The sequence below is a fragment of the Thunnus albacares genome, chromosome 20 (genome assembly GCF_914725855.1).
Source record: "Thunnus albacares chromosome 20, fThuAlb1.1, whole genome shotgun sequence".
Classification (NCBI taxonomy): Eukaryota; Metazoa; Chordata; class Actinopteri; order Scombriformes; family Scombridae; genus Thunnus; species Thunnus albacares.
Window position 1 is genome coordinate 1769153 of NC_058125.1, and position 26732 is coordinate 1795884.

The following is a 26732-nucleotide window of genomic DNA, read 5'->3' on the forward strand; positions in this document are numbered from 1 at the left end:
TTCTTAAGTCATCAACACCACCTACATTTCATCATGGGATTAATTAAGAGCAGCTCATATTATCAGTGTCAAATATATGAAAACATGACCACATAGTTGGGAAAATACACCAGAGAATATACCTACCATGAAATGTTTTTACCAATTCCATGTCTCATTATATAAATACTGTGTATTTTTCTTTTGACTTGTGAGTAAATGGCAATTTCATTCAATGTTTCTGATTTTTTGACCTATTATAGTAAAATTAGATTATGATGATGACTTGTTGAAGGAAGTACAAAGCCTCATTTTTTCACTTAATGCACTTCTTACTCTATTCTCACATATTTAGTTTGAACTCCAGGAATACTGATTAACAGAAATGTTTCTGCTTAAAATATTCAAAAGCAAGCCAGCTTAATGGGAGAGAACGGTGATATATGCCTTGACATGTTATGCAGGTTTTGTAAGTACTAAATGTAATGTTTAATAAATTGGTCTGAAATCCAGATAATTTTTAGATAATATTTAATTGAACTCGCTTTAAATTTAGTTTTCTTAAAAACTTGCATGATGCAGCTAACCATTTCACATTGAATGATCTCATATGACAGGCCAACATATATGGGATCAATGAGGGGGCTAAATATTCAGTGAATTGTGCTCTGTATTCAGTAAATGACTTACTGCTGCTGGCCAGTTTGAGTTTGGTTTTCTCTCGGGCTGATCTGAAGATGCCGTTGGGCTTCACTTCATCTTCCTCCTTATCATTGTCTCCTTTCTTCTTGGCCATGTCATTCTGTTTCTTCTTGTAAGTTGGTTTAGGCTGACGCTTTGCTCGGCCCTCCATCTTGCTCTCACTGGCATCAGAGTCATCTCCCCCACTCTCTGAACCGGACTCATATATCCGTTTGTTCCCTCGCCTTGATGAAGGTACTACTTTCCTCTCCTCCCCTCCTGCTGCTCCTCCCATCTTCTCCTCTGACTGCCTCTCTCTCTCCACTTTGTTTCCTATGTCCTTGCTCAGCTCCACCTCGCTGGACGTGGAGGCGCTGAGATTGACTGTACAGGGTTTGATCATTTCCGACATGGCTGTGGTGTTACTTGTGTTACCTGTGCTGGTGGTGGTGGTGCTGGGTAATTTCTCAGGTTTAGTACTAACGGAACTTGTAGTAGCAGTTGTGTTCTTGTCCTCCTCTGAGTGCCGGGTTAGCCAAGCTTTCTTGAGCTTGTGGTAGTTACTGGGCTGCCCACTGCTTGTTGAGGCAGGTCCAGAGGACTGGCCATTCGGTAGAGGACTGGACTTGCCTGGTGTTGTTCTACCACTTGCTGAGCTGTTACTACTGCTGTCAACCGATGATGTAGAGGCTTGGCTGGAGGAAGGTGGAGGAGGGGAGTTTTGAATGGGACTTTTGTCAACTGGATCCACAGTTAGGGAGTTTCCAGGAGTGATGGACGCGGGAGCAGTGGGAAAGTTGCTTCTGGATTGGGCTGCGGCCAAGGCGGCTTTGTGCTTCTTGAGGTGAACAAAAGAGGGGGAGTAAGGCTGACTGGAGCCAGACATGGAGCTAGGTGTTGGGGTGAGGCTAGGACTGGGCTGGGGTGTCCCTGCTGGACTAGGGGGAGGCAAAGACCCCCCTGGAGATGTGGTACGTGACCCTAAGCCCTCCTGGTGCTCTCCTGGTCCCGAGTGGCTCAGCACCCGGCTAACAATGGCAGTTTTGTGGGCTGAAATCTCACCCCGAGGTGAGACCGAGTAGCCCAGCTCAGGAGTGGCTGTCCCACTTTTACACTGCATGCCAAAAGCTGATGAAACAGCAGTCCTGTACACAGAGTTTGTGGTACTGGCTCCCATAATTCCCTGCATGCCACGCATAGAAGTCTTTTTATACTGGAGACACATGTCGTCCAGGTTAGAGTTGGGTTGGATAACTCTACCAGCACCAAGCTCTCTAACACTCTCACCTAGTCTGAGACATTCCCCCTGAAGCTTGGCTGGGTAGAACCTCCCCTGGAGGAGGTCTTTATGGATCATAGCACCAGATTTGTTAGCACCAACAGGACTGTCATACTTAATGGATGTCGATGGACGCACAATGACGGAGGCCATTGCGGCCTGGGGCTTGCCCCTCGCCACTCCTTTCTCTCCAGAGAACGAGCCTCCTCTTTCCTGAATCATCTCTCCGCCTCTCCATCCGTCTGATGAAGTCATAATCTCCCCACTGATGGCTGAGGCCACAGAGGTGGTGGTGGCAGCAGCGTTGCCATGACCTTTGACGTCCCTGAGTTCTGGTAGTAGCGTGGGGGGTTTCTGCTGCTCCGCTGATGTTTTACTACCAGCTGCTGCTAAGCTAACTGGCTGTATGGGTGTTAGGGTTGGTGGAGACAGGCGTCCATAACCTGCTCTCTCCCTTTCCCTCTCCCTTTCCTTTTCTCGCTCCGCAGCCTCTTTGCGTTCCAGCGCGTGTTGTGTGGGCGGATGGAAGACAGGTGCTCGGTGAAGAGAAGGCATTGCCCTGAGGTGATGTTGCTGCTGCTGCTGCTGTTGTTGGTGTTGGTGGTGGTGATGGTGGTGGTGGTGATGGTGGTGGTTAGGGGCTGAAGAGGAAGAGGAGGATGTAGAGGAGGAGGAAGGAGAAATGGCAGGGCTGCGGCGTTCTATCCTGTCTACACCTGTGTGGTGCTGATGTTGCTGTTGGACTAGTGTCACCTGCTGGTTGAGCTGCTCAGTGATCTTCCCTGCTAAACCCTCTCCTCCTTCTGGCTGGTGCTTGATGAGAGGAGGGGGCTTGGAGAGGGAGGCTTTGGAGCTGTAGTTGCCCAGGGACAGAGGACCCTGGCTTGGCACAGCAGCCCCGACACTGGCCACGACGCCTCCGACAGATACTTTCTCATAGTAAGAGCTGAGCTCCTTGGAGGGGTACAGTCTTGGGGGCTCATTTACTACACTGTTGGACAGAGTGGTGAAGTAGTTGCTCTTTTCTGATTGGATAACATGAGGATGGGTGTGGCCTGCCTTGGGGCTGGGGGAGGCGAGAGCTGGTATCCGTAGAGGGAAGGCAGGATCTCGACTTCTCTCTCTGTCCCTGTCCATCCCCGGATCACTGGAACGCTGGATCTTAGCAGTGAAGGGAGCCACTTCGATGCTCTCTTTCAGGATTTGCCGATTCTCCTCTTTGTATTTACTGACTCGGTCTGCTGCCTGAACTGCATCCTGGGAAAGAGAATGAAAACAATGTTAATGACAAAGGTTTTCAAATTTCCTGAAAGACAGATTGGAGATCTCTAGCTACATTATTTTAGGTCATTTGATTTACACGTATACCCAAATATGGGGCTGATTAACCAACATTAAACATCAGCAAGTTAGTGTTGTCCATCTCCAGTCTGATGAGAAGGATCACTGTCAATCAAGACAGGTATGTCCAGAAAGGCTGGTCAACATTTCTGCTATAGGCATTAAGTATTATTCACTCTATGACCTTTAACTGTATGTAGTTCATGTGGTTGTGGTTATTTTTATAGATTTTATATATTTTTGTGAGTTCCCTACAGATTATTAAATGATAGAGACATGCCACTTATTAAAATGACAACTTTTCATTGGGGTTTATCAATTACACCAGACACTCATAGGTAAAGACAGTGGTGCAACATTTAAGAGTACTCCACATATTTAACAATGCACTATTGGACTCATGATGGACAGCAGCGGATCCAAAGATCTTTTTTACTCCATGCATTCTTTTTCCTTGTCAAAATATGGTGCCTTCATTACCCACAATGCAACTCAACTCGATTTACTCGACTGCATTCAGGTGTGTTCTGCTAGAAGTGGCTCAAACAGATTGACTGTATGGAAACTAGTTTTCAGTAATTAGGGTTCAAACACTGATGTGGTAAAATCCTACTGAGTTTGTGCTAGTTTACTATTATTTGTTTTCTCCCGCTGGGGCTCAAATTGCTCATAACTCAAGATGCCTTTGAGCAATCCTGATTAAACACACTGGAGACATCATGTGCTATCTCCTGAGCATACACACCAAGTTTCATTCAAATCGGATGAAGACAAATGGCAGAACTGTGAGTGTGCAACTATTGAAATGCTGCAGGCTTTGTAATGATGAAACAAGTGTGTGATTGATCTCACTCCTTTAAACGGAATTAAACTAGCTGAAGTGACTTTGCTCACCTTTGTAAAGCCTGAAACTAACTCATTGCTGCTTGCAACTTTAGCTTTGGCTGATTGACTTGCTACCTTCTGTTGAGCACAGAAAGGTTTGAACCTGCAGATTGCCACTTGTGGCTATATTTTTATTATTTGTAATTTATAAAATATCAACCGACATATGGGACTTCAGATGATCCTGCTTTATTAGGGGCGGCTGCAACTCAGGAGGTAGAGCGGGTCGTACACTGATCGGAAGATCGGCGGTTTGATTCCCGGCTCCTCCAGTCTGCATGTCGATGTGTCCTTGGGCAAGATACTTAACCCCTAATTGCTCCTGATGGCTGTGCCATCAGTGTGTGAATGTGTATGAATGATTAGATTTCCTCTGATGGGCAGGTTGGGACCTTGCATGGTAATCCCTGGTAACCCATGGTAACCCCTGTACCCATTCAGCGTATGAATGTGTGTGAATGGGTGAATGTGATTTATAGTGTAAAAGCGCGACTAGTAAGGTGCTATACAAGTACAGTCCATTTACCATTTATTACATGACCCTATTACAAACCCTGTCTTAAAGAGGGGCTGATAATCGAATTACCAAACAGCAAACCTGATATCATGCACTATTCCAGCAGAGGAATACTGTTCACAGTGCACTGAGAGGGGGATAATGGCAGCTCATTTTTACCCCCAAGCAGGTTAATCCATACCATGCATATATAGCCGAACATTTTCTGTAACTTTACAATTAGTGCTAATATTACTCATGTTACTAATACAGACAATAACAATGCTAATAATAATACTCTTTTTCATTCAACATTCATTGGACAGTTGTTATTAGACAGACATGAAACAAGACTGCTACAAGTTTTCAGCCAGAGTGATTGGTGTAGTGTACCTGTGCATTTGCCAGGCGTGCCTTGCTGTGGGGGTCTAAGTAGAGGCGGTGTAGGTGGACGTCTTTTCCTGTGGGGGTCCTACTCCTGTCTGTCTGCTCCTGTTTCAGCTGGGCCAATGTCAACGTCCTGATGGGGTCCACAAAGCCTTTCTTATCCATGTCACTGCAGACAGAAAAGTCAAACATTTAACATGAATTACGTTCCATGGAGGCTTAGATAACAGGCCAGCAGCAGGGTATTACCACCTGTTCAACAGATCTGAGTGAACATGACTTATAGGGGACCTATTATGCTCATTTATGCTCTATATTTTTATTCTGGGACTCCACTACAGTAGCTCTGCATGATTCACAGTTTAAAAAACCCTCCTTATTTATCTTATACTGGCCCTTTATGCAGCCCCTCAGTTCAGCCTCTGTCTTTCACAGACAGCTTTAGCTCCTGTCTCTTTCAGGCCCCCCCTCTCAATGAGCCCACTCTGGTCTGACTGGCCAGCTTTCTGGAAGCTTGCTGAGGGGCATTTGTATCAGAGTCGTGTTAAGTTACTGCTGATGGAAACACATCATTTCCTGCTTTTGCCACTTTATATTAAAAGCTTTTAAATTACTAAATAACAGGCGGCGTTTAATATGAAGAATTTACAGGAAATAAAATGTGTTCCTCACTGAACTAGCAGAGCTTCATTAGTGGCACTAAAAAATGGTCAAAACAACAACACATGGAGATACTAGGAGCTCTTTGTTGAGAGGATCAGTTAGAGATAATGCAGGGAGGAATAGTACAAGCAGAAACAGCCACAGTGATGATGATGTTTGATGAAGAGCTGCAGATGACCAGCACACCTCCAACAGGTAAACTACTTATTTTACTTTGCTGTGCTGTGTAATGGAAAAACACTCACAGCATGCCAGCTCCACTCCAGTCATGGCTCTGCGTGACAACCCCCAAAACAATGGAAAATGCCATAATGTTAGTGGAATGGAGCAGTGAACTGGCGTACTGTGCGTGGAGCAGATGACCATATAAAGAAATCCGTCACCAGCCGATGTTGGCTTGGGCTCAAAGTAGAAAAAACGAGCATTCAGAGCAGTCTGAAGCCGGTGCTTTTTGCTGACAGGGATTACTTCTACATACATTTACCTCATTATTTGACACATTGGGCCCTTTTAACTTGAATATCTGCCATTTTAACATTATATATATATGAATGAACATAAGGAAAAGCGGATTAGGTCCCCTTTAAATAGGCTAATGAGAGAGACGAGTGATGTGTGATGTTTCTGCAGTGATTCTGTGTTTGTGTGCATGGGTATTCACTGGTTACATAAGGAGAGCACAGGCTGCTGAATGAACAGCATTCTGTCTGGAACTGCTTTAATATTGGATCAGTGCCACTTCACTTCATCTGACTGACCTGGCATTGCCTGTCTGCCTCTCAGGGCTAACTTGGCTCTCTCTCTGCTCTGTGTGGGCTCTCTGAACGCCTCTTGCTTTAGGGAAAGGAAAGGGCATGCAGTTCAAATATACAAAACAAAGGCTTCTTGCCTTTCTCTCTTTCTCCCATATTACCTCAGTCCACCGAAAGCTTCTTTTAACTGTATAACATATAACTGTATTTAATGCAAATTTAAGAATAAAAGTGATTAATCAAATTTCTTTTGACCTAAAATTCTCTTATACATAATTGAAATAGCTCCAGAGTTCTCTTTAAGATGATCATGAGTATTCTGTTAGGATCAGGGGTAATGTGACAAGAATAAAGCTGGAGTTGATTTCATTTTAAATCTTGAAGAAATTGAACAATAGTGTTTGCTGTATACATGATTAAAAGTCCAATGACCTCACCAAAGAATTTACTGATTCCCCAGATATCCCTTGTCTGGAATACACTTTTCAAAATCCCATGATATTCCAGGAATTCCATGTTTATAGGACCAGTGAATGGCTGTCTATCCATGTGGATATTTACAATCATAGTTCAGTGTCTCCTCTATAATAGTACAACGAGAACCCCCACCAGGCCAAAAAATATTTTTTTAATTGCATAAAATAACACCAAATATCCATTCATTCGCAAATCAATAGTGTTTGGGAGCCTCTGAGCAACGCTGTTTTGAAATGTGAGTCAACGTCTGTGTCGTTGCCTGGGAAACTGCAGGTAGAGTAACTCCTTTTAAGGAATAGGGCAGAGTGTGAGCGAGTGAGTGGTTAAGCGATCGAGTGAGCGTCAGAAAAATAATGGTGAATGCGAGCAGAGCAGAGGAAAAGGTTAGCAGCAAGTTGTCAGTCTGGCAGTAAATGTACAGTACAGACTACAGTGTGTCAGTTGATAAATGCTGCGGCTTGTCAAGACCATGAAAAGTCACCCCCTCCCAAACCACTCAACCTAGGAGAAACACTGCAGTTACAGTATAACATGTTAGTCTACATCAGATCTTTCCTGTGGTAAATCACTGAACCAAATAAACCTTGTATTGTTGTCATAACAAAATATTTTACATGTTAATCTACATGTATCTCTATAATGTTGTTTGGTTGGTAATGAACTGATGGCCTCTGCTTTGCAGTGTTGCAGCATAGTGGAGACACAGCTGATAAGGAGCATCTCTGGAAAGCACTTCACATATTACTGATCTTTCTACTCACTCTTTGTGAATATCCATGCTGGTCTTTGACAGTGGAGGGCTTGCGTGTGTGTTGATCTTGACAGGGGGGCGGTGGGCGTCGGCGCTGGCCGGCCGGACAGGAACGTGGCTCAGCAAACCCAGACCATCACCAGCACTACCAGCAGCCTGGTGCAGCCATGGACTGCCTGTGTTCTGGACACAGAACACACACATTCATACGTCAATAAAATAATAAACCAGAATGTGAAATACAACAAGCTAGAAAATTGTCATGTCACAGTGCACAAAAAACAAAACAAAACAAAACACAAGTTCAAATATGTTATCATAAACTACACCTATATGCTCATTTAACAACATAATCTTGGACCTTAAATTCTAATTGGCTGGAGAGAGTGGATTATTTTCAGATAACTACACAGTCATCCTCATTAGTACTCTAATACTCACCACAGCTGCGAGCTCACTACTTTCAGCTGTTACTAGGCTACGACTTCTCATTCATGTTGGAGTAATAAACTGAAAATGAGAAGTTTCATACTTAAGTTTTGATTGCTTGCTAGTGGACATGGTATAAGAGGGATAATCAGCTACAATCTGTACACACACAAAAATAATACCCCCTGAAGGCCGATAACCCCTCAACCTGTTATTTTACAAAGAAACAGCTTTCCATGGCTGTAATCCACAACAAATATAGAGAGTGAACAATAGGACAACTCCTGAGACACTGTAGCCACTGTAACATAATATTTCTATTATAAATATGAGCCCATGGGTTCAATAGCTAATTCAGTGTCAGTACATCATACTTACAACAGCTACATGGAATAGGTTTTTTTTTTAAAGTTAAGACAAAAAGGGGAGCCAAATAACCCTTTTTTACTTTCTTTAAGAGTCAACTACCAAATTGATATAACTTAAAAGTAAATAATTTACTCTGACAAGTCATCACATGGAGTTCTGGTGAAAATTCATTGAAAGATCATTATATAAATTTCTTTTAGAGGTGATTATTCCTGCCACATCTGATTTGGCCTCGTGGATTCTTTGCTCCTTCTCTACCTCTCCTCTCTGCCTGCCAAACAGCTCTTCGTTCTCCATCACATGTCCCCCTCCCACAACCAGCCTCTATTACTCTCCTTGTCAAACTGTCACACAAAGTGATTCAATCACACACACATACACACACAAACCACTCACAAACCCAGGCTAACATGAGTACACCTACCCTCCTGAGAGAGGCTTCAGAATTAACTGTGACAGGATTTTCAGGGTGTACCCATTTAGCTGTGGGGGGCAGGTTGAGTCCTGGGGGGTAGGAGGTTGGTGTTCCGTTGGGATACTGCCAGAGGATGGGGTACAGGCCCAGCCCTGCTGCCCCACTGTGAGCCTGGGCTAGTAGAGGGGGCGGATGGGGCCCCTGACCCTGAAAGCAAAAATACAGTTTTAGTTTCAGAGAGAAACAGAAGACTTAAAGGTATAAATAATGTTAAGCAAAAGAGTGTTTAAACGTTGTGAATGTGGCTTGAGTCAGACCTGTAGGAACTGCTGCTGGTGTGCGGCTGCCGGGTGAGGCAGGGCTAGGTGGCCTAGCCCTCCGGGAGAGTCGAGCCGGGGGTGGCCCCCGAGGAGAGATGCTGCGGGAGGAGGCATGGCTGGGAGCACCCCGGGGGGTAAAAGGTGTGGGTGAGGTAGGGCAGAGGTGTGAGGAGAGGCAAGGAGGTGAGAGGTGGCATGGGGGTGGGATGCAGGGGTGAGGCAGGGAGAGTGGGGGGAAGGGGAGTGGAGCGTGTGCAGGTGGGGATGGAGATAGGCTGCCACGTGGTTAGAGGAGACTGTGGCAGAGACGGAGTTCTCGGCGTCAGACCGGACCAGAGCTGGGTCCCTGTAAACGGTGAAGGTCTCATTCTTATCAATGATCAGCGGGCTCTTGGTGCTGCTGCTTGTGCTGCCTCCTCCTGACTCTGACCTCGCTGGCACCGGCTTAAAACAAGACCGCAGAGGTTCTGCTGTTTCTAATTTAGTGGACAGACGGCCTGTTGGAGGTGGGGAGGTATCGGAATACCTCGGTATTTTATGTTTAGAAACCTCTGGGGAGGTGTTGGGTTTAGGTTTGGAGATGTCCAGCAGGCCCGGGTGGGGCTTGGCCTTAAGGAGGTCGGCTGGGTTTGTGTTGGGGTAGGGATGGCTCTGAGAGTTGTTGGGGTGCTGGGGTTTTTGTTTCAGGGAGTCGAGTTGAGCTGGGTTGGGGTTTGGGATGGGGCTCATTTTGGATTTGGCCAAGTCAGTGGGAAGGACTGTGTTCATCTTGTGGGGGGGCTGCTGTTGCTGTTTTCTCGTCTCTTCGGATAAAGACGGGCTCTTGATGTTGGGGTGGACAGATGTGTAGTGTTGCTGTTGTTGTGTGTGCTGCTGATGCTGCTGCTGCTGGTGATGAAGATGATGATGAGGAAGGACTGTTTTCTCCTTCACCACCTGAACCACATTATCAGCTATCGAAGTGACAGGCCTGAAAAAAAGCACAGAAGAACAGGTATTTAACATGTACATACACAATTACCTTTATTTTCTATTTGTAACCAGGAATGATGATATTTAAGCTCTATCTTTGCTTCTTTTGATGAGGGCTGCTAAATTGATTGTATTTAAACTGCTGTCTTAAATAATTTACTTAATACCACCAACAACACTACTACTACTACTGCTGCTGCTACTACTACTATCTACAGCTAGATTTCTCCTGGAGAATGCTGATTTCTTTGTCATGTATGCAGTAACCAGGTTTCTAATCAGCTTTTTACATGTGAACATGTGCATGATAGATTTCAGACAGAGAAAGAATCACTGTGATAGCAGCGTAGTGGCACGAACAGAAAGATCGTTACACATAGCAATGCATCCTTGTTTTTAAAATAATTCCATCCAGACTCTGAATAAAAAAAAAACGAATAAAAATGAGACTAACACAAAATAATCACTAGAGGTCTAAATTACTCAGTTCTTCACCGCTGAATATTTGGCACTCTCACTACAGTGTCTGTCCTGCCACTGCACTGTCTCCAACACACACACACACAAAGAGGAAGTGGTATACTGCATCACTGCAACAGTTAAAATTAGCCATGCTTCCAAAATAAGACCGGGTGTTGGGGAGAAATCTGATACTGACTGTATATTTACAGTTCTCAGGTTACTACAGTTCTCTGACTGCCTGCATCACTTCTCTAAATAACCTATTAAACCTATTATTATCTATTGGATGGGACTGTTTCAGAAATCAAATCTGGAGATCTTTTAGTGAACAGATGGTCTATGTAAAAACTACACCTGCCACCCACTCATCATATTAGGATATTCATACAGTAACAACAGCTTTAACATACAGAACCTGACACCCAATGCCTTCTGTTCTCACCTGATGACCTCAGAGGGAGCAAACTCTATCTTGTTGCTTAAGCTCCTTGCTGCTGTCATGCCGCCCCCCATAATGCCCTGCTGCTGCTGCTGCTGCTGCTGCATGGGAGGCTCGATATCCGTCCTACGGCCTCCTTCTGATGGTGAGGGAGACGGAGGGACGGGAGGCGAGGAGACAGGGGAGGGATTAAGGGGGAGGTAAGGAGAGAGGGCCGTGGACTCGGCCTTTTGGGAGGCGAGCAGTGCCGACACGGCCTCTGAACTTTCCCGGTGCACCGTGGCCTGGGCGTCATCTGTGATGTCGATCACTCCGCTGCTGTGGAGGTGGGACAACGACGGCGTCTGGGATCGAGATGAGGCTACAAAAAACAAAAAAAAACACACAATACCATAAGAATACTTATCTAACTGATAATCATCACATGTATGAGAGATAACATGCATTAGTGTGCTGTACCTTTCACAGTGTTCTTGCTGCTCTCCATCATGCTGCTCTGCATGGTGTCAGACATCAGAGGCGTCTGTTGCCGTGGAGATTGGGTGATCTGTGTAACTGCCACCAATTCCTCCTCCTCCTTTGTTATCATTTTGCCCGTTTCCTTAACAACACCCTTCTTACTGTCCTCTGTAGCTTGAAGCTCCGCCCACGGGGAGAGGCGGCCTATGAGAGTTGAGGAATCATTGATTTTGGCGCCCTGCATCAGCGGCTTCTCGTCTTCCTCCATTTTGGAAACGGCACTTGGTTTCACATCACTGCTGCGAGTCTTTAGCTCATTCTCAGAGTTGGGCTCTGAAGATGATGAAGAGGAGGAGGAGGAGGAAGAGGAGGAGGAGGAGGAGGAAGAGGAGTATGAGGAGTGGGCGGTCCTCTTGTTGTGCGGATTTTCAGAGTCGCTGCTCTCTGACAGATCGGATGTCATGTCAGTCTTCAGCCTCTTTAGCCCAGCCTTCTTCTCATCTTCCTCGCCCTTCCTGCGTTTGTTCACCGCCTGCTTGGTCTTTGCCTTGGAGTCTGCAGGGATGAAAAGAAGACACCCAAAACACATTTAATTACTCTCTGCCACCGTGTCTTCCATCCACCCTCTCCATCTCATTCTGGACATCTGATCTTCTCCTCATTCTTGATTTATTCTCTGCTGAGGACTAAATGGATTTGAAGTCTGATCAACCTTTTAGTTTCTGCATCTTCGATCAGCCTGCAATCACCTGCCCTCTCTTACTTAAATATTTATCAAGGCTCTGTGTCAGAGCATCAAGGGATTATTGCCTTGTGGAGTCCTCCACCTCTTCCTGTAGGTGTCACTGACGGCAGAGTAAAGCTGCAGCACTGACATGAAAAACAGCCGACTCAAGAATTAACGAGTAGACCGATCAGCCGGCGGAGATGATGTTATATACAGTACTGGTGTAGTGCAGAAATGTCAAAGATATGTTTGAGAGCACTGACAAGTTTATTTTTACATTGTAAAATGTTCTGATCACTACATATGTTAGTCACTATCACTATCAAAAAGTCTAACCCTAACCCTAACCCTAACCCTAAAAAGTCTTTTTGATCTTGAATGTTTCTGCTATGTGTTGATTGGCTGATATATCATCATCCGATTTTCAGGCATCAATATTAATATCAGCCTCACAAATCCACTATTGCTTGGGTTATGTTCAAATTCTCTGTATTCATGTGCAGATTTATGTAGCATAGTGTTCAAAATCTCAAATGAGTTTGATTGTTACCATGACAACATGATGTGTGCCATACCATGGTGGTATGCTGGAATGTGCCTTATGTCCTTTCAACATAACAATGTATGAGCCATAGTTCAATACTGCACACAATAGAGACCTTACTGCCAATGACTTTGTTTAATAGGAGACATTTTCTCTCATGATGATCTCTTTAAGTTTGGCAAAATGAAACTACTGACTGTGCATGAAGGTGGCAATATAGAGACATATTACAAAAAAAAAGAACCTACTGAAAAACATAACACGCATTCATGTGTATCATCATTAATATGACACTGTGGATACCCTGTTCCTGTGTATCATCATTAATAAGATGTGAGCAACAGTATGTAACAGGTGGCTGCCCTCACCTCTCCCTGTGACCTCTTCTCTTCTGTCCTTGTCCTCCTCTGGAACGCTGCTGTCTGATCCTTTTCTCCTGGAAGAGCGAGAGTTGCGCTGCTCTCTCTGCTCCCGCCCACTGCCGCCGGGCGAGTGGTGCGATAGGCTGGCTGGTTGCTGGCTTTGCTGTGATTGGCTCTGCTGCTGGGAGGCAAGAGTCCCCTGGGAACCCTTTGGGTTGGGGCCTGATGAGGTCATGATGGGGCGTGGGCTGTTGGCTTGGGCTCGCGTGTAATGACTCTGTAAGAATGAATAAGTCATCGTTAGCACACGCATAGAAACAGAAAGACCTGACAAACATTACCCGTTTATTAGGTACACCTCTATAATCTAATGCTACTAAATACTATCACTCTGCAATAAATCCTGTCTTTGTGAATGTCATGCTGGTGTTATACAGGATGATGATGTTTCTAGTATTCAGCCCCTGTTGTATGAAGTGTGAATGAGATTGGACAAAACATAAAGAACACTTTTCCTGTAAAGTAGTCCAATACAACACAATGATTTACAGTTAGCTAAATATTGTAGGGCAACTACTGTATATGTCAGCATATTTGTAAACCATTCTATTCTTCTTGGTTTAGTGGACCACTATGGAACCACTACGACCTGCAAGGCGAGAGTCATGTGACCCGTGAGCACTAGTGAGCTAATCTGTTTGGAAGTCTACTGCCAGCTGACCACTATCAGACGTGCAAGCTGATACAGTGGTATCTTATAGAGCACACGGGCATGTGGGTTTATGTTGTCTCTTTACTACAACTAACTAACTAGCTAACTAATTAGCAATCTTTATTTTCTCATACGTCTCCACACAGGCTTTCTAACAGAGTTGGCACAAGTCTTGCTGGGTGAGAGAACCACATATTGAAGAATTTGAGGGAAAATCCTGTGATGGAATTGTAATATGGAAATTGGTGTCATTTTTTTGAATGTGGTTTTCAAAATCTGATTGAGCAGAATGTTTGCATGAATACTCAGGAAGGGTATAATCAAGTCTTTACTTGGTTTGTTTCACTACTGTATAGTGCTGATCACAGTGATAAGGCACTGCTTTGTCAAAACTATAGAGAGGTGAAACAAAGTAAGAGCGTGAGTTGCTCCCATTTTTCAAGGATACTTGAGTTGTGAGCTTCTTCACTGGCCTTCTTACAATACAAATAGAGAAGCTAGCAGTGCTACCTAAAATGAGCCTACTACACCTCCGGCTGAGGGTCCTGTGACCCTCGCCTTACAGATTGCAGCGGTCCCTCGAGACTCCCCTCATTTAAGCCATTGAACAGTTTTCCAGTAACTATATGGCAGTCGGGACAGAGTGAGCTCAATGGGAAGCAACACTGTAATGGTCTTCACTTTCTACAGCCATTCTGCTATGCTTTTAAAATACAGAGGTAGATATTCTTCAATCAGAGGGAGCACTGAATTCAGGAGAGCAGAAGCATCTACAGTTGTGTAAGAATTGACCCAAACACAAGTTTGACATTATCACATGAGAGGGGAAGACTGGAAACACTTCCACATACACAAAATGACAAGAAACAGGTAAAAACACAGACTTTAACTAGATATCTCCAGAAGTATTAGGACAGTGATATGCTCTTCATTGTTTTGACTCATGAAATGATACATGACTGGACGTTTTAAGGTGTACAATATGAAGGTGTTCACATCCAATGTATGACTTGTGGACAATTTTATACATAGTCTCACAATTTTAGGCTTAAGATAAAGCAACCATTGGTTTTTAAATGGCCAAACAGTGGAATGTTACTGACTGTCCAAGTCAAGTCACCTGACCTTAAGCCAAGTGATCATGTGTTTCACTGCTGACGACCAGGCTGAAGGAAAAAAGCCCCTGACTCAAACCAGGAGTGAAGTTGGATGCAGTACACGCATGGCAGAGAATCAACGGCTAAGATATCAAGTGTCTGCTGATGCCTGTGGATCATATTATCAGACAGGCAAAGACTTTTGCACCAAATATTAAATATGGTGGCTTTTACATTTTTAGTCAATTGTCCAATAACTTTCTGACCCCAACAGTGTACTATGATGTAGATGTAAACATCCTCAAATTAAAAATGGATTTGGAAATGTATCCTTTTAGTCATTGTTTGATTTCCAGTTCTAACACAATAAAAATACATATCTGTCCTAATGCTGTCTGACTGCACTGTGTGACAGTGACAGAGCAACAAGTCACTCCTGACTGTACATTTTAATCAAGTTAGAGTTCCTATGGCATGTTAAACCATGTTGCAGAGAATTTGTAGGTAGTAGTTTATTTAGGCCATCAAGTACAATGATAACCCACATAAGAGTAACTCAAAAAACTGGATCCAGTGTTGTAAAATGTTATGTCAAGTGTCTTTTTTTGAAAATAAAAAAACAAACATGGTATCCCATTTGTCTGTTTCTGTTGCACTACAGTTTTCTACTGACATTTTCAAATGGCGAGGTTGGTGAGGTTTTTGCTTCTATTTTGGACTTCTGAAGCTTGAGAAAACAATAATTTACATGAAATCAGAGAAAAGTCTTCATATTAATTCTTTGCAACACAGTTCTCATGTTGATTGCCAGATGATTTCAAGGGAATTAACTTTGTGTGAATTAACTAAATGTCCAATCTATATTCTCAAGAAACAGCAACCTCCTTCCATTTATGCTCAACTGCTACTGTGTGTTGGAGCCAGGTGAGGTAAGGGAGGGGTTATAAGAGTAGCTCTGGCAGACTGTGGAAGTGCCACTGCATGGAAAGCAAAACATGGGCTTTTTAAAAAGGAAAAGTGACTGGTGCTGATCTCACTATACTTTAAGTGCAAAAGACAAAGTATGATTTCCATGCCTCTCATATGCAATCCATGTAACCCACGTAAGTCAAGGATATATCCAGACCAAGTCACTGTTTACCTTGTGAATGTAGAATAATGGAGCACTAATGAGGGGCTTGATGCTGAGGCTTCACAAGGAGTAACACAGTTAGGTCCGTCTCTGACTACACATAGAGGACAATGTCTCTATGTGTTAATCTATGTGTAACCCTACACGTAGAGGACATTGTCCACTATATATATGTAGGGTTATTATGGAGCCTTGTCGGTGCCTTGCTGAGAGAAGGTCAATGTGCCACTCTGTTTAATTGTTGTCCCATGTTCCTGACCCCGTCTGGGACATGCCAATTACTTTTAAAGATGCTGGAAATTTTTGTAAGCAACCTTGTAAGGTGAACTGTGAAATGAGCCAAACTGTGACTTTGGCGAATGTCCAGATGGAAATTATGATGTGCAGTGGGCACCTGGGCAGGGCTGTTAAATATCATGTGAGGTTTACAAAAGCCCGGAAAGTCTGGTACAGTGAGGTTTGTTCCTCATCAGCCCAGTCCTTGTCATCTATGAAAAACAGAGCAGCACACCCACTTTGTTAAGGCTGAATCATGGTTTCTGCATCCAAGTGTCTACAAGGGTCCACGTGACTTAAATTTCATCATCTGCTTATGTCAGCGAGGATCCACACAGACCCCTGTATGTACATGTGTATGCAGCCCAACTTTGTGATCACTGAGACTGTACTGTACACACTGCAAGCACACCAATGGTGCACGTGCTACAAAAGCTAACTGGATGCTTATTTTGTGTATTGTATGTATAAACTATTCCCCACCATTAGATCTATTCTTTTTTTTTTTTGTGACTTTTTCTTGTTGTGTAGGGCGTATGCGTAATGCATCTGTGTACGCAGTCTCCCAATTGTTGTATGTATAGAATTGTGTGTGTGACCACTGTCTATGTGCAAGTCCACCACTAAGTCCACTGCATGTGAGTATGAACAAAGCTTAAGCTAATCTTGCTCTGGGCTATTGAAGCAGATGGATGGGCTTATGGGGCATTGGCTCCAACTATCAAAAATAAAAAAGAAACTTCAACATACAGAAACAATCAAAGAGGACAGAGGTCACTGTTTCTCAGAATAACAAATTGGACTTGATTTCAGGGCTTGTAGTTAAAGACAAACTCCACACTATGCCAAAGCACTGCTGCACTGAACTCTGTGGGTTGAAAGGTTCAAGTCTGATTCATTTCTAACCACACCCAGTTGTGATGATGGTGTGGTCGGAAATGAATCAGACTAGAACTTTCAATCCATTGTGGTCTGTATCCTTCTGACCACACCCCACTGTGATGTATCCTTTTGTACTTTGTGAAATGCCGTACTGCACAGGGTGTGGATGACGCAGAGGATGCTGCAACCAGTAGACGGTAGTGTGAGCAGGATCTCTAGCCTGGTTGTAGTTACTCTTTCAATGGCTATTTCTCTTTGACATTTCATCTCCAGCCTGTGGCGCACATTTATCACTGAGCATCCATGCACTGTCAGAAAAAGCTACTGTCTGTCCATGTATCTGCAGTAATGTCATTTAGTTTGATTGTTATTCAGTGAATCTGAAAATCGTTCTGTAAATTGGTATAATATCAGTGTTCTATTGAGACAATGTCAATGTTTTATGTTGAGTTATGTTGGATCTAATTTTACTTGTTATTTTCAAAAAGCCTTATATTCAGGAATTAATTCATAAATCTGGGGATGCAAATGTTGAGAGAAACTGTCAAAGCTAACATGTTTACAAAGTGAAACATTACTGAAGACATGAAGAGTGCTTGAATTATATCTTATACTGCTTTAGTGATAGTATCATATGAAACCTCCAACATTCAGTTATGGGCAAAAATATTCTGAAGCTGCCCTTTACAGACTTTTGACCACAAATGTCAGTTACAGGAAGGTACAGGTGATAAACCCAAGATACCAAAGTAGCAATGGAGGGCATGCTGTCTGAGACCTGTTTTGCTCTTATTTGTCTCTTCTTATTGGCTTAATTTCTTTGTGTGTGTGGGATAGATGTCCAACCAGTAATCAGTAACAATTTAAAACCGGGAAGACGGGATGAATCTGAGGCAGTTATTGAGAATGTGACACCTCAGCTTGATAACATGGGTCAGACTTCCTTCAAAGCTAATATACTGTTATAGTCACTTCACGGTTACGTTTCAGCAAGTAAACAGCAACTTGGGAGGAAATGTTCAGATGCGGGGGTGCTATTGGGCAATGTAAAAAAATCAGGGAGTTTCTCTTCATGTGACTGGGACATAAAAAATAAGTTATTCCTTTCAATCAAGCACAGATCATGGCTGTCAGTTGTGACTCTAAAATTAAATCGACTCTGCCTTTTCTACATTTGTAGTGTATTGTGAAGTGTGTGGGTCTGGAGGGTTGGGGGGGGTTAGAGTGTGTGCATGGGGGGTTTGGGGTACCTGAGTGTTGCCAGTGGTCCCGCCGGGTCTCCCTCCCGCCATCTTTAATGTGTCAACAACAACAAACAAGAAACAAACAAACAAAAGAAAAAAATCAAAAGAAAAAAAAAAGACAAAATGAAATGAATATAAAGAAAATGTGGGACAAGGAGAGATTTTGTTAATGGCTGCGGGACCAGAAATGACTGGCTGAGTGTTCAGTGGACTAGTCGACCAATCAGCTCCTTCCTTGCATTTTTGACTAAATAACATAAGTTTGTGAAAGGTGTGGGGCACTAAGACCTCCTCAGAAAAACTGTTGACTCATGGAGCACCATCACATAAAAGGAGCTGATTGGTAACCAGTATGACAATGTACAGTATGTACGTGAGTGTTGAAATTTAATGTAAAGCTAAACAAAAAGCACATTGGAACATCTTTTACTTTTAAATCTCTACTGAGAAAGCAGAAACATGAGATGGCAGACATGGGTCAAATTCGTAAGTAAGAATATATTTATTGGCTAAGTTAAGCACCAAAATTGGATTGAATTTTTCTGATTTGGACGTCTGTGTGTAAAAATTTGGGAAGCATTTATGGAAGTTGACCAATGTCTCTGGAACAAACAGATAAACAGACTCGATGAGGACGATGTTGAGGTCAAATAAATGGTGCCATAGTCCACACAACTCAAAAAGACAACAACAAAGGCCACTTATTGTCTGCATTTACCTAGGGCTTACATGAAGTGGCTTAAGAGCTTATTTCTGATTTAATCATCTGCAAATAATTCTTATATGTCTTTCCATTTTGTGCCACATGTAGGGCTGAAACCATTAGCCAATCAATTGAATGAGAAAATTAATCAGCGACAATTTTAAAAAGTCAACTTGTGTTTTAGGAACTTGTGACGGGCATTTGAGAATATATTCTGCAGATTGATCAATAATGAAAATAACTGTTAGTTGCATCCCCAAACAACAAGTAATTCATTTTAAAGTCTGTAACACAACCTGTGGGGTGCTGGCCTTTTCAAAACACGTCAGATGAAATTCTTCATCACACATTCTTTGTATCAAACTGGGCCATCTGTCATATATTTGTGATTCACATCTGCCAGTTTATGTTGCTACTCCTCATCTTCTTTGGACATGTAAGAGGGGCATCGCCCAGACAACAATGTCAAGCCCTTTGATGAAGAAAGCTAAGGGCTGGTGGATTTTTGGCAAAGTCATCATATACCTTCATTTACCTGTTTTCCATCAATAGGCTGATGTTACATTAATCTCATCTGGCCAAGATGACACGATTCCTCTTTTGTTGTTGACATTTTTTTTCTTAGTGTGTGTGTAGAGGCTGGTTATTTTCCCATTCTTACTTTCTCTTTTCCTGTGACCATACTGTGTATAATATTTCTTTTTTCCTTTGTCATTGAATTACATTTTGTATATAAAGCATGGGTTACAGACAGTTAATCTGTATGTTTCAAAATGTATTAATTAGCTGATGTTAGGAAGCTGTGCACATATGTTGTGTGTGTGTGTGTGTATGTACTCACGTGGGCGGTGTTGTTGTTCTGGCTAGATCGTGACCTTCGTCTGGAGGTGATGCCTATGTTTTCTCCTTTCAGCAGGGAGTGAACAACGTCATCCAGAAAGGTCATCTGGATCATGGATGGATCCACGTTCTGAGGCTCTAGCACCTGAAGATAAACCATTTTCACTTGACACTGCCCAGGTGCAAACCGGTTTATTACTACTAATGCAAGTTTTGAACAATGTTCACTTCATCAATAAGCACTACAATAAAATATTCACTCAAGACATTTTATCCATAACAAAAATAATAAACCATTGAAAATAAACAATATGATGAACCGTATTACAATTTGTCAACAAATAAAAACTAAACTATAATGTGATAGACGGACAAATTAATTTAAAATAATTACTGTTTTCATGCAAAGTATTATTCAATGTCAAAACAGTATCCTTAGAAGCCAATTAGCTTGACCTGATGTACTAATAAGCAGCATCTTGTGTTTCTGTCATGTTATGTCTCTGTCACTGATGCTAGCTTTGTTACCAGTTCTTGGAAGGAAAAGAAACAGATTTATGGATTAAATTTGTCCACAATCCCACTGAAAATTAAACATGAAGTTGCAACTGGGGCAAACTAGGAAAACATGCAGGCACACAGAGATTTATAAAAAGGTAAGCTTATGTTGTATTATGTCAAAGGTAATGTTACTTTAAAGTTACATTAAAGCTACTTTCAGTCTTTTCATGAGTGCAGGATTTATGTTGTCTTTCAACCATCTAAATCATCATCTAGATGTTCATTGAAGTAATGGCTTTTGCATTCATTTAATCAGATTTCTGCAGTGGAGAGCACGAGTAGCTGTGATAATGCCGAGTGAGCAGAACAGAGAGTGATGTCTGTTTGAATAGCCAATGTTTGGATTTACTGAGGAGAGTCAGTCTGTTGTTGTTGCTACAGCATTTACCATTTTTGATGTATACAGTTGCCAAGTTTACAGGTGCTGTTCTTGTCTATCACACTGTTCACCTGTTAATACCAGACTGTTTTGCTTACAAGATATGAAAACTAAACTCAAATTTCACTGACAAAAGCTGCTCTAAAATGTTACATATCATCCAAACTCTAGCTAAGGTCTCAAGTAGTTGCTACCTCCCTCTCTGTATTTGTATCCATCTTGTCATTTCCCTTCATGTAGTATACTACTGTATGTTAGGTACACTATACAGCATATACTGTGTACATATCTTTAAAGACAAATGTGTAAGTGTGTGTGTGTTTACCTGGTCATTCATAACGACCATGTTTCGACTGAAGAGGTCGTGGTGTGTAATGATGCCAGTGAACCACTGGGTGGCTGAGTCTTGTCTGTACACACGCACACGGTAGCCATTCAAGGAATATGGACCTGGAAGCAGCAGGGGACAGTTCCATCAAAAATGTTTTGGTCTCACTGCTGGAGTTATACACTTCATATAGAAAGACAAACTAGTTACACTACTGAGATGACTGAGCAGTGCACAGTCACCAAAACAGCCATCACAAACACCATTTCATAAATGAATTATGGCGATAACTGGTTACAATGTTACACTTGATACATTGCAACAATAACCTACAGTTATGATGTATAGAGTGTAATACTTGACGATATACAAAGAGTCAGGAAAAGCTTACCTTGCATAAAAATTTCCTGAACCTTCTGGTCTTTGAGCCAGCCCTTCACTTCTTCATGGAGCTGAGGGTTGTCTCTTAACACTGGGTTCTGACTGTCCACCTCATCCTGAAAGACACACACACAGCATATCTAGGGATCAGTATCAGGATCAGTAACACACTGCAACACTGTAAAGATGTCCACGCAAGGATGGATATTTCTGTTTCTGAAAATACTGTTAAGTAAAAACCAAGTAATGTCTTCTTCCTCTTTCAGGTGATAAAAAAACTAAATTAAGCACAAATCATCTGGTGAGTGGTGGTGGGAACAGCCTGGGTATCAGCTGATTAAACCTGTTTTGTCCCCTCCTGCTCTCCATTATCACTTATACTATGTTTTAATACAGCCAAACACATTGTACGCAGGTGTTCTCTCTCTCATATCTCCTGTGTAAGTGGCCAGAATGTATTCTCCAGTAAATACACCAGAACACAAGTGCAGTGATGTGAATACACACAGCACAGCTGGAGTTTACTGTAGAACATAAAAAAGCATCATAAACACACACACACTAACACACTAAGATGCACACCAGCTTTGGAGGGAAAACATCAGGCTTGAAAAGAGTGGCTATGAACACCAGGTCACACAAGGTGAGAGAGCAGAGGGAGGCTGAGAAACTGAAAGAATGAAGAAAGTAGTAGAGACCATCACAAAACAGAAGAAAGAAATTAAGATGGCCGCAAACACACCAACACAAAGCAAGGATATAGATGACACTAACAGAAGACAGAGCGTTGAGGAGAAAACCAAACCACAGTCACCACATTGGTAGCACACTCAGCTATTCTGCTCTCTGTGTGTGTGTGTTTAAAGTTCCCTTGAGGTTACTTTGGAGAGTCTTAAAGGTGATGTATCACAGGTGAATCATGGGTGAACAGAAAAATAATTCTTTCATCCTATCAGAGTGAAATATGGAGAGTGTCACTACTGCTTGAAATGTTTTAAAGGTCATATCCCAGCTATTAGTAGCGGTTAGTACTTCACAAAGAGTTCATACATTTGCATAGCAGGACATTTTGCCTCAGTGGATGATGTCAGAGTTGAGGTCAGAGGTCTGTCTGCATATTGATGATGATGGGCTGATACATAGTAGTGGTTGTTGACAGAAAAAAATAACTTCTCTATGCTGGAGGAAGAAGTGAAAAAGAAGACACTTCCTGTCACCCAGAGGAAGTGAGGAGTGAGCTTGACAACTGAAGAAAATATGTTCAAAAATTGAAATATTTATCTGGTTTATATAATTTATCCACTCAATCATGTTTATTAGCTGATTGACTGTTTAATGAAAAAAAACCCACAGCTAAGAAAATAACTGTTTATCCATTGATTTGACCTAAGTGAAGTCACATTTGGCTCTAAAGACAGACATTTCTCTCTCTACAGTTCATATGACATTTCTGAACGCCATGAATACAGAAGAGAAACTGAGCTCAGAGAAGACTTCAGATATCAGTGCCACCTGACTGTCTGCTCACAATGCAGAGCTGCAGGAGTCAAACAGAGACAGGGAGGCTGAGACTCAGCAGGAAGCGGAGCAGACTAGATGAGGTCATGGCTTTCATTTCACCTTCCCATCTCTCTCTTTCTCTCTCTCTCTCTCTCTCTGTCCCTCTCTCCCTCCCTCCCTCTCTCTTGTCCTGCTGCAGTGTTCTAGTTTCCCAGCCTTGTTCAGCCTCTAAATTAAACCAGCATACACACTAAAAATAGCACGCTGGAATGCAGTGTTACAGAGGTCAGCGTGAAAGTCTCGCATATTCTTACAATTTGTCTGCCAATGACACACAGCTGTAACTCTTTATCTATCCCAATTATTCTACACACAATTCAAATCTGCCTCGGTGCCATAAAACAGCAGTAGTGCAAACGGTATCTTGATGTGTGATGTGATTTAGGCTCTATGGACGGACAATCATCTGTTAGTACATGATGAAAGTATAGCTAGGTATACTTATAATGGATGGAAATACTTTTTTTTTTGCATTGATAAATTTGTGATACTCATTATTACAAAGCAGTTAATAACAGAATCATTAGATCACCCTGTTTCAAAATAGTACATTTTCTACAGTTTGTGTTATATCAAATTCATTTAGATTAAAACAGTGAACAGCTGGTTTTCAAGACCTACAGCTTTGTTTATTCTACCACACAGTTTGAATCTTTTCCATTTCTCTACCACTTCTTACACCGAGGGTGGCAGCCTCATTTGATCACAGAGAAGCATGGAATCTTCATCTGAAGGAATGCTGCTAACAGAAGAATCTGCTAACAGTGATCTACAGCCTCATAAAAGGCCTCACTTTAATGTGGTGACTATTTTTATCTTTACACTGACAGAAAATAACACGGATGTATGTGTGTGTGTGTGTGAGTCTGATGGAGCTGTGCTGTCATTTCCACTATCACCACTGCAATCAGAGGATGTGCTTTTTTTTTTCTCAGGGAGCACATTCAGGAAACACAGTTTGAAACTGACAAGCATCATTTTTTTGCTCTTGTCATTAATTGTGTCTGTCTTCCACAAACTGAGGCTGCACCACATCACCAAACTGAACACTGGTAAATTACAGATTGAAAACAGACTCACAAAGAACAGTTCTGTTCTGAGGGTTCTAGCTCCCGTCCCTGTTTTATTAAAGAAGAGCAGAACTTGTATTATTATGCTACATTATTGTACTTACACTATTATTATACTATTCACTACTCACTATTTTATTTACTATTTTTATGTCATTATTTACTATAATATACTATGTATACTACATATACTATGTGCTATTATTAATCTAATATTGTTATATTATTACTATAACATTATAATATACTCATACTACACCTTACTGTATTTATAGGCTATTAATAATAATAATAATAATAATAAGCTAAACTATACTGTATAATTGCACAATATACACACCATTATTATATTTGTGTTATATGTATATATTATGCTGTTATTATTTTATTTTATTACAATATTATATTATTATACTACTTATACTATTACATTATTGTACATACACTATTATTATACTGTTCACTACTCACTATCTTATTTTTAATTATTTTTATTTTATTATTTACTATATTATACTACAATTATACTACATATACTATGTACTATTATTAACATAATACTATTCTTCTTATTATTATTATCATTATTATTATTATTATATTACTACTACACTATATTTTTACACTACTACTACTACATCTCTCTTTCTATTATATTACACTTATATTCAATAGTATTTATACTATACTATATTTTTCTATTTTTTACCATAAGAGTGATCATTTTAATAATCTACAGACTGCCTAGGGCAAACAATGGTTTTATCCAAGAGTTTACTGAGTTATTATCCCATTTTTTAATAAAAGTATGACAAATTCTTATTTTAGCTCATTTTAACATACATGTCTGCTGTGCTTCTCAGACTTTTGTCACTGATTATACAGATACTTTGGAATCTTTTGACCTCACTCATTCTAAGGGCCATACCCTTGACCTAATTCTGTACTGCGGTCTCAGCCCTGACAACTTTCAGACTAAGGGTATCTGTATGTCTGATCACAAGGCATTTTATTCAGTGTTTTATCACAATACACCTGTCCTCTGCCCTGTTTTTGACTCTATGTCTGCTAGCAAGTTTTCTGAGCTTTTTACTGCTGCTTCTTTAACTGCCTTTGATCCACATTCTAACACAGGGGAGCTGCTCCCCCTTTTTAATCACACCTAGACTGTCCTAGACTCTGTTGCCCTCTACAAAGACACAAAGTCAAATAGAACACCACAGCCCGGACTTAATAAATTCACCCAGGAAGAGACTGTAGGGCAAAGGAACCAAAACGGAAAGACCAAATGGAGAATTATCAAAAGGCATTTCAGAGGCAAGAGCTTCCTTCTTCCCTAACTTAACTTTAGCAAATCACTCTAAACCCAGAATTTTATTCAAGGTAAGAGACTCCTCCTGTCATTTTACTGATGCCTCACAAGAGATGTGTGAGAGGTTTTTACATTTTTTTATGAATAGAATCAGGGATATAAGGCAACAAATTAATCTCACAGACTGTGTTTTACATGCCAGTAGGGACACTCAATTATTTCAGCAATTCTGATCTGTATCACTGTCATTTTTATCTGAAATCATACCACATATCAAATCAACCACTATTTTCCCCACTAAAAAAGTTAACTAAAGAAGTTAGTGACACAGTTGGGGCCCAGTATTTTATTGATTATTAATAGCTACTTAGCAAAAGGCATTTTTCCATCTATTTCAAACATGCTGTGGTCTAATCTCTTTTAAAGAAACCTAACCTTCATCCTTCAGTTCTAGAAAAAAGTGGTTTCAACCCAACTTTTAACTTTCAAGTGTCATAATAACATCTTTGAGAAGTTTCAGTCAGGTTTTAGAGCTTTAGAGAAACTGCCCTCCTCAAGGTAAACAGTGACCTCCTTTTAGCAGCCGACGGGAGAGAGTGCAACTTTAATTCTTTTAGACCTAAGTGCAGCTTCTGACACAGTAGATCCTGCCATTTTTATTGACAGTCTAAAAACCTGTGTTGGCATCAAGGTTTTATTCTTACCTTTTAGAAAGAACCTACTTGGTCACCTTAGGTAATTACCCATCTTCTACAGCTCACATTACCTGTGGAGTACCACAAGGTTCAATTTTAGGTCCCATTCTATTTTCTATCTATAAAAATGGGTCACCGGGTCTCTTCCCCTGAGACCTGGTGACCCAAAAAGCCTAGCTGCCTTCATAGATTGTCTCAGTGATGTCAACTGTTGGATGGCACAAAATTTTCTTTGACTCAATAACTCAAAATCAGAAATCATATTGTTGAGTCCACCAAACCCTATCAGTGGCCTTGGTCCCTTGTCTGCTAATGTAAAGCCTGATGCTAACCCTAACCCTAACCCCTTTCTCTTTTACCGTGTTTATCTT

General features: G+C 41.6%; 1 protein-coding gene across 3 annotated transcripts in view; it reads right to left on the minus strand.

The window, feature by feature from the left end:
* jmjd1cb (jumonji domain containing 1Cb) overlaps positions 1–26732 on the minus strand; it is a 132012-nt gene that overhangs the window by 12733 nt on the left and 92547 nt on the right. For 2 of the 3 annotated variants that reach the window (XM_044336858.1, XM_044336860.1), the window contains 12 exons: positions 21735–21840; positions 21341–21465; positions 20077–20220; positions 18539–18580; positions 13196–13466; positions 11557–12111; positions 11101–11458; positions 9222–10194; positions 8914–9111; positions 7702–7874; positions 5055–5217; positions 670–3196 (listed from right to left, as the gene is read on the minus strand). In XM_044336858.1, the coding sequence (XP_044192793.1) occupies positions 670–3196; positions 5055–5217; positions 7702–7874; positions 8914–9111; positions 9222–10194; positions 11101–11458; positions 11557–12111; positions 13196–13466; positions 18539–18580; positions 20077–20220; positions 21341–21465; positions 21735–21840 (5635 nt within the window). The remainder of the gene's footprint in view (positions 1–669; positions 3197–5054; positions 5218–7701; positions 7875–8913; positions 9112–9221; positions 10195–11100; positions 11459–11556; positions 12112–13195; positions 13467–18538; positions 18581–20076; positions 20221–21340; positions 21466–21734; positions 21841–26732) is intronic. The other variant, XM_044336859.1, reaches the window with a different exon arrangement.